The following is a 13012-nucleotide window of genomic DNA, read 5'->3' as shown; positions in this document are numbered from 1 at the left end:
TAGTTCACTAATTTATATTATATATATTAAATTATAAAAAAATATAATTTATCTACAATAGCATTTAAGAAAATTTTATATTTAAGTGATCTAATTATTTTACCTAAATAAATTAAATAAACAAAACATGTTCAATTTTAATAGTTTGCATTGATGTAAAACTATGAGTACTTAAATATGAATTAATCTACAATAATATTTTTTATAAAATTAATCTATAAATAAAATTAGACAATCTTACCGATGTGTTAGCTCTCTTAATATTTACTTTCCCAAATCCTTACTACATAAACGATAATTCATAAAATAAAATAATATTACACGCACAAAATAAAAGAAGATTACAAATAAAAAAGATTACATATAAAATTTGTAAAACATATATAATTAGTACCATAAAAAAGAAACATGAACAATAAAGTCATTGATGAAATACACTTTATGATATGTTGCATGCACGAAACACATATTGTTTGGCAAGAGATTAATTCTCCTTCAGAAACACCTGTGTCAAGTATTAACAATATATGAGTATACAATGCAAATTTGTGAATACCAAAATTATTGATAACCTAAAATGCAAAAATATTGCCTTGACAACATTATGCAGTATAATATTCAAATAACATTTGGAGTTAGGAGGAAAGAAACAAAACACAACTACACGTAGAATATACCATTTAGTTCAATAAAAAATAAACTTTATATGACACTAAAAGTAAGAAATTAACAACAAAAGTAAGAAACTTACGTCTCACAAGACTAAGGCAGAACCAAAGTGAATATCCGTCATATATAGGCTAAAATCTTGACCTTTTATGATTGTCCATTTCATAGTGGCATCAATAGTCCCTGTAGGGTTGATAACTGTAAAATTTGAGTTAATTTGATAGTTAATTTTGGCTAAGAATAATTACAATTTCTTTACTTACTTTTGTTTTTAATGAAATAATGAAAAAATTAATATCTTTGCAATATTTTATCAACAGAAGTCAAAAGAAAAATATTTTAAGTGCTTTGGAAGAAAATTGATGCAAAAATGTGAAAAAAAAGTAGAAGATTGAGACAGTTCGCTTAACACGCAAGACAAACACAACGCGTCTCCTCGCTTAGCGGCTAGCTCAGGCTTAGCGCGAAAGCCTGCACTAAGCGTGAGGTCGCGTGAAAATTAAGTTACCTTAGGCCTATAAAAAGAGTAGGAAGCAAAGGAAAAAATACACCAATCCCAACACTAAAACACCTGAGACACAAACCAAGACACTTAGACTCAGAGCTGTCTAATGAATACATCCTAAGCATGTGTATCTCAAATAAGGGAAACCCTCTACTATGTCCATTATCTCATTTTCTTCCTCTATCCATCCTTCTTATTTTATCCACATCAATTCCTAAAGTGTAAAACCTTTCATGATAATGAGAGGCTAAAACCCCATTATTGGAAACTTAGCAACTAAATTTCCTTGTAATGTAATCTTTCCTTAATATCTATTTAATGCAATGCCAATTTTTATTGTTTCTTTCTTGTGCTTTATTGTTATTATATGGCCTGATCATCCATGCATTTATTTTAGGGGTTATACATTGAAAAATGATAATTTCTAAAGAACTGAGTAAAGGGCATCTAAACAATTCATTGCTAGGGATAGAGTGACTTTGTTTTGCCTCTGCATACATCTTCAAACTTCTCGCAATTTTATCTCTGCAAAGGGATTTGGGAGAGAATAGATAAATTAGGTTTTTCATCGTGAGGTATCAAGATTGAGTATCTTAGTAGATGTGGATGAAAATTGGAATAGTCTTAAATAGAGAAACACATTAATATTGCATCAAGGTAGTTAGGCATGCTAGGCCCTAACATATTTTTAATTTTGAATTTATCTTTGACTTTTCTTATCTTTTACATTAAAATCTTTGATTTATTTTATCTTCTAATCTCTTATCTTTTATTTTAAATCTTTATCTTATCTCTTACCTCCCTTTATCTTCTATTTTAAATTCCTTATTTCTTACTTGTTAATTAGATTTGAATCAATCTAAGTACAAACAAAATCCTTGTGGATTCGACACTCAAACTTCCGAGTACTTTACTACTTGAGACAATTTGGTACACTTGTCAATGAGTCAGCAAGAATCATGAAATTAAAACTCTCATGAATGAATATCCGAAAAATAGCAATGCAAATGTTAGAGAGCGAATTAAAGTCTACTACCTTGAGCGTAACTCTCATGTCGCTAAAACCGTTAAGGATACAAGTTTTGACAATGACGATCGTTAAAGGTACACGATAAAAAAAATATAATCAATGGACCCTAACGATATCCCATGAGGTGTGCCATCAGCATTATCAATCCTACAATTATACGAATTCAACAATCAATTAAATGTTTAGGTGTATCAAATACAATAAATGTTTTACGGTAGTTGACCTTATGATGAAACGAAATCTAAAGCATATAACCATGGATTTCTGTTAAATTCACGTTGGGCTACTTGATGGCGCGCATTATGAATTCTTGAGTTAAGAGTAGCTTCCTAGATTTTTGACTCATCATGGTAGCTTGTACGATCCCAATGGGACCAGGAATAAGTGTTGTTGAACTGGAGGATGAGAGATTAGAAAAGCGAACAAAGGATGAGAGGTCTTAGTCATCAATGTTGAGAAACTCTCATGGATTATTGTCCATGATGAATGAGACTTTGTGAAAAAATTAAATGGTTTGAAGATGATGAGATAGGGTGAGTATCAGACAAAGTTGTTGAGTTGCATGTAACCCTCTTGCTCTATATATTAAAGGTGATCTATTATCTTCACATGAATGATACCTGTCAGACCCTAATTCTGTTTGGGTCCAAAAGAAAAAAAGGAAAAAAGAAAAAGAAAAAATAAATAAAAAAAGACAAAGAAAAGAAAGCAAATGTGAAAAAAAAAAAGAAAGGCAACGCGCAAGAAAAAAAAACATCATAAAAAACGAAGAAAGAAAGAAAACGTGAGAAAAAAAAGAAAAAAAAATGAAGAAAGAAAGGAAATGTAAAAAAAAGAAAAAATAAAATTTAAAAGGAGAAAAGCACAACATAAAAGTAAAAAGTAAGGTCTCTGAAAGGGAAGGCACAGAGGAGGCACGAATACCAAGAGGAGAAAACAGACCAACCCGATGGTGTCATTTGGTATTTCTGTCAGAAAAGGGAAAGAGGTCTGAAGGTAACTCCTCATTCCCCCATTCTCTCATGATTTCCTCTCCCCTTCTTCTCTTTTTGTATTCTTTCTTCCTCTTGTTTTTTTTTGTGATGTTGCTTCATTCTGTGATATCTCACCGGTGGGCACCTTAGTCGCTGGCGAGTTTCCTGCAGGTTGAATCACGTTTTTCACTTGTTATTGCATTTTGTTTAGTTTTTTCACACATTCTCCATTCACATGTGTTTCTTCTTTCTTCTTGTTTTTTTTGCGCCACCATGCCTCCGGCAGTGCCTCTGCCAGCATCGCATTGCCACTGCCCCTATGGCTGCCTCGCATCGTCAGCCAGTGACGCCGGGGGGTGGACGCACCACCCTCTATGGTGGTTCCCTAGTTATTGCATCATTTGGAGGTTAGGTCATTAGGGTTTTTTTCAACCCTTGTGCTTAAATGCGGGTTGGGTCAAGTTTCTCTGACCCGGTTACAACCCAACCAAAAAAAAAAATAGAAACAACAATTGATGTTTACACCTACTTTTTAATACATGCACTCTTTTTTTCATTTTGGGCCTAGCCAATTTTGGCAGTTTGTAATAAGACAAAATAACTGTTCACACCACTTTTTTTCATATAGGCACATTTTTTATGTTTTGGGCCTAGCCCATTGGTGCAGTCCAAAATAAAATAAACACTTTTTACATACACCAGTTTGATTTTGAGCCAACCCATTTCTTTTGTGAAGTCCGAAATAAAATAAAATTGATAGTTGCACTTCTTTCTTTGTATGTGCACCTCTGCCACATAGGATGGTGACTAGGCCTACCATGTTAGTACTCTGTCAGGATTGACTAAGTCCAAGGTAATCCTTTGACTTAAAAAAAAACTATAAATATTAGTAGATTTTTTTCTCTATCTTTTTTCTTTATGATCTTTATTGTTTATTTTATTCTTCAATGTGATTTTTTTTTATCATAGTTTGTTGTTAGTTTAATTAATATTGTATTGTAAATATTTCGTTATTCATCTTATTTTTTCCACGTATAAATGTCACATCCTTAATTACTAAGTGTATTTCCCACTTCTATTCTATCTCTTTCTATTTCCATTCCATTTATTTGATTTCTTATCACTAAATCAATTGTCTATTTATTTTTGCAAATCCGCATTAATTTTTTTTAGCATATGCCTACGCTCTGTACACTCCATGTTGGATCTCCGACTTGCTTGGTGGTGTTTCATTAACGTGTGAGTAAACTTTGTGAATGACATGTTGGGTCTCTGACTTGCTTGAGTTCACAAAATTTACTACAAAATTAAAGTCTTTTCCAAAAAGGTAACATTCTCAAATAAATAATCACTCAATTCTTTTTTTTTCGTGCACTTCATGTTAGGTCTCTGACTTGCTTAACAGTATTTTGATAAAGTGTGAGTAAATTTTGTGAATGCCATACTGGGTCTCCGATTTACTTGACTTCATAAATTTTACCATAAAACCAAAACCTTTAATAATAAAATAAAATCAACCCAATGTGCAATAATAAAATAAACCTGAGGATACGTCGGAGAGCAAGGACAAATCCCTTGTCGACCCAAAAAAATCTAAAAATAAGATAACATCTCTTTTGTTTCTAAAAATAAAAATTTGATTTCCCTTTCTAAATAAAAAAATAGTATAACAAAATATAATTCATGTTTTCAAGGGAAGATAAATAATTAAAAGTTGCTTTATTTTTTAGCACACTCGATTAAAGGTTGTCGTTTTCATGACGGACATGTGGGGTGCTAGAACTTTCTCCGTGTGTAAACGACTTTCAAATCCTTTTTCTCAAATCGTAAATCATTTCTTATCCGTTTTTATTTTTCTGACGTTTTCCTTAGATAAACGTTGGTGGTGACTCCCCAGATAAATTTTCCATTTTTTTGGAAAACCATTTATTTATTTATTTATCTAAATATTTTTTTGTCGTCTCGTCATGGCCCACGTTGCGACAATACCAACGGCTGAGATCGCATCGATAATATAAATGCTTTAGATTCAGTCTTAATTAATTCTGCTTGGTTTGCGTTATTCAAAAAAATCAATGTTTAGTTAAATTGTCTCGTAGAAAATATTATTCGATTACATCGTCTCGAAACAAGTAATGTGAGATCAAATGGTACCAGAAAAAACAACTTGTGATCACAACCTTCTTTTACACAAAAGACAAAGCTATACAAGATTCCAAGGGGTGAACAAAAATCTTATATATGCCAATGCATTATGGATCGTTAACATTGAGTTTGTAAACCATTAACCACCATTCAAAATTTGGGTACACATCTGGAACATTCAGCATTAAAATATCTTACTTGCAAATGTCATACTAAACCACCGATTAAAACGTAAATAAATAATTTTTTTTACTAAAATTCACGATAAAACTACCTTAATAGTATTGAAGTTTAATTTATATAGTGTTAGTGTAAAATATTTTTAAATATAAATAGAAAATTTATCTTATAACTATATATCATGTAAATGAATAGGATGATGCAGTAAAATGATGAAATCCTATTGAACGTTATCTGATGGCTTTTATATTAACAGTATGATTAAATACATAAATATTAAATATTACATTTTAGTATTATAATTTTTCGCGTTTCTTATAAAAAAAAACAATATTGTGTATTCATTAGTAGTACTGTTAGGATTAGAATTATTGGCACAATTTTTCAGCCAATTCAAAGAAGGTGTGCACGCATAGACACAAACAACCACTAGAGAAGTAGTATATTGAACCTCTACATATGACACTACTAATAGCTAATAATATCAGCATTTGTTTTGTTGGGAATGCAAGAGAAGCCTGCATGGTCTTATTCAAGGACAAAACCGAGGCATGCTCACCTCACCTAACTACACAAGTGGTATGAGCAATGAAACAATTCTTCTATTGTCACCGTCATAACTTTTTTTTTTATTATTATCATAAGCAAAGGTGAAATTAGTCGATCCAACGTTACACTCTAAAATGTTCATCGCCAACAATAAATATTTTCACCAGGAAAAGAAATTACAACCTTTCTAGTACAAAAAAAAAGAAGAAAAAAACACAACCAACAAGTAGTTGATTTGATTGATTATGAGTTTTTTTTCCCTTAAGTAGGGTTTCGAATATAAACTTTGTGAATGAAAAAAATGTGATTGAAAAGAAATATTTCATTAAAGGTGGTCAGTCAAATTTTTTTATAGAGATTAATCATAAGCAAAGTTAATAGATACTTTGTACCAATGTTATAATGACAAAAAAAACACTATTAAAATAAAAAGAAATACACCACTTTTATTAAGTAGAAAAAATCACTTAAAAACATTTATACGTACCGGAAAAAAATTTCTAATAGTTGAGGCAACCTAATTCAAAAACAATAAAGTGAAGTGTAGTGCCTAATTTATTGTCTTAGGTCAATGTGAGGGTCTTTTATCATTATTTGGAGCACATATCCCCTGCGATATCCACGGGTTGATGCGTTATGACATATAAGAATATTTCATTGTATCCCAAGAATATCAACATATAATTGTGTTTATGTTAGTTAGACCCACATGGGTCGAGCTATCATAATGTATCGGATTATTTCACCCCAACCCCTGTATCTCAAGTGTCACTAAATCGAGCATGATATGATAAAGATTATCTACGTGGAACCCGATTAGTAGGAGCTATACGCAGGGATCAAGATACAATTTGATCTAGAAGGGTACACAACCCCTTATCCTCAAGCGCGAGATGCACAGAGATTAAGGGTGTTGGGATCGAGATAGGATCCAATCCGAAGGGTATAAATCTCACTAGCCTCAAGCACGAGATGCGTAAAGACTAAGGTTGTTGAGATCAGGATACAATTTGTTCCAAAAAAGGTACACAACTACAGTTTCAAGTGAGAGATGCATAGAGACTAAGGATGTTGGGATCATAATACAATCCAATCCAATCTTGGAGGATACATAAATCCCTAACCTTAAACACAAAATACGCAAAGGTTAAGAATGTTAGAATTGAAATACAATAGGGTCTAGCAAGATACATAGTCTCTTAGTCTCAAAGTGGGAAATGCATAAAAGCTAAAAGTGTTAAAATTCAGAAACATGACGATCCAGATGGGTACAATATTTTTCTATCAAATGAAATGATAAAACTAATAAAAATTGCTCTATGAAGAAAACCCATTCTACTTTTAACCGTCCTAATTCCCTAATTACATGTGAACAAATATTAATTCCACCATAAATGCACAGCAAATGCTTTTGACCTTTAATACCCGAAAAGAGACTTTATGCGATTTTTACGGGTTCACAATAGTTACATCAACATCATTAAAATCCCTGCACACGCTATACGGATAAAACAAAGATAAAATATTTTCTCATTGGCCAAGAATGGGTTTGAAAAAGTCATTGGCCAAGTTTCCGTTTGGCTAGGAGCATGTTTAGCCAAGAATGGGTTTGAAAAAGTCATTGGCCCAGTTTTCTCATTGGCCAAGAATGGGTATTGATGATGGTACCTTCGGAAAATAAACTTATTTTAGTAACATTTTTGGTTATTCCTAAAAATATTTTTGCAAATAAAAAATGTCTCTTAAAACTCAATTTTACAAAAGAAAATTTTTAGTTGTTTTCATTAACTCAGCTTACAAACTTAAATTTCACTCACACTTAAACTTACAATCATTAATCCGCAACCATTAATCCAATCATGCACTAAAATGTTCATCTCCAGAATTATCAGAATAAAAAGTTCATCTCTAGTAATTTTATCTTCAATTTAATTCCTATCAAATAGTTTTCCTACAATAGTTTCTTGTGCTCTTCAAATGAACACAGAAAAATGGGCTTTTAACACAAATGCGAAACAACTTTTGTTATCCCCCTTAATTTTTAATAAACGAAAATGACAAAAAAAATACAAATGAGAAATAGAAAAATAGTAATTATTGTCAATTATTTTATATTCAACCAGTGAAACAAGTGAACACAACACTTTTTCAAATGAAAAAAACAAAAAAGTTAAACACAAAACTTTGTAAGGTGAGGTGAGGATGCAATAAACTACCTAGACTATGAAGCAGTCTAAAAAAAAAAAAAAACATATATAGATATATGCATTTCTGTAAAAGAAGTTTTATTGACATTTAGCTCAAAGAAATGACAATAAAATATAACTTCGTAACATAAACTTACTTTTCTAGTCTGTTATTTATCCGAATGAATAATAACTTTTTTTACCACGTACGTATATACTAAGAAATTGTGTCAATTTTTGGTGGAGATAAAATGCTCCAATTGTAGAAATGAAAATTACTAATGTGGTCATTTGCAAAAAAATCCTACATCGTCCTAAAACAAGAATCTTTCCTAGTCGAGAAGCATCTCCAATATTGATTTTAGGTCAGACACATCTAAAATGAATGGTGGGTGGGTATATCCTGCAGGAAAAAGAAATATCCATTCATAAGGACCATGCATTAGTTGCTATCTTATATATATATATATATATATATATTAAACACGTGACTTGATTTCTGGTTAGGTTATTTTATTTTAATTTTACTTATTAATAGTTTTATTTAATATGATATATATTTTTTATGGTTTTATTTTATATGTTATTAATTTATATTAATGTTTTTTATTTAAAATATATTATGTATTTTTAATATTATTTTATTTAAATTTTTTTGTTTATTTAAAATTTAGATAATCTATTAATAAAAATACATACTAAAATTAAAAATAACAGAATACATTAATATAAAATGAACAATACAAATTAAAGAAGTTTTATGGGACAAATTTTGTTCATTTAGTGAAAATAAATCATGGTATCGAAATCAAAACCTCAATTACAGACATGCATCAACGGTTTGGTTACACTTTTCATACAAAAAAGTATGAACAACTAAGCAAAATTTCCTTGAAATGACATTTGAAAGTTAGGAACAAGCATGCAGTTACCTGCTTGTATGGTTGACAGCTGTTCGACATTTTGTACCAGGTACCACAGTAAAATACAAAACTCCATCTTCAATGAAGAAAGGTGAGGATAAGTCTCCTAGAGTGATTCTTAATCGTGTATTTTGGGCATTAAACCTATGCATTGAAGGCTTTAAATATTACAAACCAATTGTGCAAGTAGATGATACATTTTTAACTGACAAAAATCGTGGTACTTTGTTGACTGTCATCGGGCAAGATGGTAGTAGGAACAATTTTCCACTTGTTTTTGCAATTCTTGAGAGCGAGACCAAAGAAACTTGGATGTGGATCTTGCATTATTTGTAGAGATATGTCACACTGCAACCAAATTTGTGTATTATATCAGACAGGGGAATCGATTTGCTAGCAACTTTACAATTGGAATACGTTGGGTGGAATTGATCAGATGTTTTGTCTGTGTATTACATTTGCCACATTGCATCAAATTTCAACAAATAGTTTCAAAATGTTGACTTAAAAAAAAGTCATCAATATGGGTATGCTTGTTCTTATTCCATGCATCATATTCTTGCTTTATTGCATCTTCACTATATTTATTATTCATTATTTTATCTTTTGGCATAGGATATGAGATGAGGAAACCAAAATTTGAGACAAAGTTACTCGCAATGCCAGTAGGGTTTCCACAAGCAACAGATTAGTTGGATCAAATTCCCAAGAGTAAATAGACTCAAACCTACGATGAAGGAAAACATATGGTCATATGACTACCAACCTTGTCAAATATATGAATTTTGTTTTGAAAGGAGCCCAAGCATTATCTATTAATGCCTTAATCAATGAAATATTTAATAAAATAAATTATTCATTTGTTACTAATGACATAAAAATCATGAATATGACAAAGGTAGGACATAGGTACTATAAAGACGTATATGTCATGATGCAAGAAAATCAACGCATTGTTACCTCACATTATGTTCGCATGTATGTTTGAGAAACAGGGGAGTTTGAGGTTCAAGAAATTACAAATATGCGGCTTGGTCGATGAGCAATGACATGCACTGTCAAATTAAATGAATGGTTGTGTGATTGTGGACAATTTTAAACACTTCGACTACCTTACTCGTATGTAATTATAACGTGTGCTTTTTACAATTTAAATTATGATGACTTTGTTGACCCTATATACAAATTGAAAAATATTTTCAAAGGTTATCAACATCATTTTGATTCCCTTGGAAGTGAAGACACATGACCACAATATTTAGATCCACATTTTAAGACAAATCCTTCGAAACAACTACAGGCATTGGGAAGATCAACCACTACTCGAGTACATAATAAAATGAACGAACTAATTTCAAATAAGCTTAAAAAATACTCATTATGTAGAAGTGAAAGACATAATTGTACTAACTGTCAATACAAACAAGTACATGACTAATATAATTTCTATTTTTTATGTTTTTCTTTAATTTGTATTGTTTATTTTATATTAATGCATTATGTTGTTTTTAATTTTAGTATGTATTTTTATTAATAGATTATCTAAATTTTAAATAAACAAAAAAATTTAAATAAAATAATATTAAAAATATATAATATATTTTAAACAACAAAACATTAAAATCAATTAATAACATATAAAATAAAATCATAAAAAATATGTCATACTAAATAAAACTATTAATAAATAAAATTAAAATTATTTATTTGATATTTAAATAAATAATTTTTTACAATTTTAAAAAATTAGAAAACAAAATAAAATAACAATAAAAAAATTAAAACTTTTATAAAAATAACTTTAAACTTAAACAATTTTATTTTTAAAAAAAAGGGTTTTACAACTTGAAGTGGTAAAAAAAAATGATTACGACTTTTAAAGTCTAAAATCGTACATAATTCTGACTTCAGTTAAATAAATACATAATTTTAGGACAAATAAAGAACCCAGCGATTAATTCGTATTAATTCGTTTTCAACCATACTGATGATAAAATGCATAGAAGCAACCATGTCATATTTAAATTTCCCAGTTCCATCATTGTACAAAACAAATTAATAAAGGTTTGGACTTTAGAGTATTAAAATAATGACTGAATTGATTAAGTTTTGGCGCTAAATATTTATTTTTATCAAAACTCTTAATCAATCAATCAATTGATCCATATTGGCTTAAAGGAAATGAAGATAAACTAAAAAGGACTAGTTGAGAGCCCCTTCTGTTTACTACCCTCAATCTAATGGCGGCTACAATTATGATGCTCTCCTTCTCCACTCTTCATGCATATCAAAACCTAATTATCTCACATCAAATAAAGATAAAAAAGACATTGCCTAGATTACACTTTTTTTCCTATTTTTGTCGATGATAGCTAGATGAGTCTAAATTTGTGCATACAAATGATGATACAAACTAAATACGAAAAGCATGTAAGTGTAAATAGTTGGATCCAAACTTCACATGTGTGGGCTTCCAAATACTAGCACCTAGACAACCTTTTCTTGCACCCTCCCGATGGAATGCAATAATGCTATTAACTAAAAGGAGAGGAACCTACATACCACCCTTGCCCTCTACCCTATTGGTAATTCAAGGTGGCAAACATTCAAAATTTCAGACAAGATGCCCTATAAGGGAGCCAACGTATAAAGTAAAAAGGAACTTTTGGACATTTACTCACTCAAGAATTAAATCCTAATCTCAATTGTTTCCAATGTTACCTAAGATACAAGGACATTTCCTAGTTTCACCAACCTAAACTTCATGACTTTCAAGAATCAAGCAACTACAATTCCCACCCGTCCCATTTTTAGATTAGAAAAGAAGAGAGTGATAAAAACACAAGAAAAGGATGAGATAAAGATACGATTAATGAAAAAGTAATAGTAATGTATCATAACATAAATCTTCCCTTTAAAAAGCCCGAGAGTCCAGACAGAAAGGACAAATAATAGGTCCGATAATGGTTATGCCTGGGAAATAAAGAACACCTCGTAACCGCGGTATAATTTCATTAATACACACACAAAAATAACTTTTCCTTGCACATTTCTAAAAAACTCAATCACCACCGTTCATTTTCCCGAGTACAACTGTACAGGTTGCAGTGTACACTGTACAGCACATCTTCCCAACCATAATCATCGAAGTAGTACAAAAAAAAATGTTTATCATAGTATCATTCATTCAATAAATTCCCAAATGGACTCTTCCAGAACCAAATTACTAACTATGTAGATTAAACAGAAGAGAGACAATAACAAAGACAACAAAACAAGTTCTCCGGAGAGACTAAAATAACATGCAACAGATATGATATGATCATCAAAATTCAAAAACGTTCTAAGTTGTTCTAACCTGAGTTGCAACGAAAACAAAGTAACCGTTTGATCACACTGCGCATATACAGTCAGCAAGATCAATGGTGGAAAGTAGTTCCGAACATGACTTCTCTGCTATCCCGTCTTCAAACGTCGTTTTGAGAATTGTGTTAATATTTTCACAATTAAATATTAACACAACCCTCAAAACCATTGAGTCGTTCTGAATGGTCACGAGACAGCAGATAAGCCAATTACGTAAACAACAAGGGTTTCAAGTTTTCAATAATTAGAAGGTGAAGATGGAGGCCCCCAAAACACATCACCATTATTAGGCACCAAATTATACACCGGCATTGAAACCTGTTGTTCACCTTGTGAAGGTGGTGGTGGTGGTGGTGGTGGTTGTGGTGGTGATGTTCCACCACCATCACCTTCATTCACCTCTTGCATGTCCTCTTCAAGGTTTCTCCTGCAAAGGCAACCTGTGATTAATAGCATTAGTGAAAATGGCAACAACTACAATCACC

At 31.0% G+C, this 13012-nt stretch overlaps 1 protein-coding gene across 1 annotated transcript in view; it reads right to left on the bottom strand.

Moving 5' to 3' along the window:
- Positions 1-11808: 11808 nt before the first annotated feature.
- Positions 11809-13012, bottom strand: part of LOC100787100 (AT-hook motif nuclear-localized protein 15) — a gene marked incomplete in the record, with an annotated part of 2241 nt that continues 1037 nt past the window's right edge. Inside the window, 1 exon segment of the mRNA XM_014766532.3 lies at positions 11809-12940. Within this exon segment, the coding sequence (XP_014622018.1) occupies positions 12765-12940 (176 nt within the window).

Source organism: Glycine max, chromosome 14 (genome assembly GCF_000004515.6).
Source record: "Glycine max cultivar Williams 82 chromosome 14, Glycine_max_v4.0, whole genome shotgun sequence".
Classification (NCBI taxonomy): domain Eukaryota; kingdom Viridiplantae; phylum Streptophyta; class Magnoliopsida; order Fabales; family Fabaceae; genus Glycine; species Glycine max.
The sequence above is the reverse complement of the archived record's forward strand: the minus strand, read 5'-3'. Positions and strand labels throughout refer to the sequence as shown.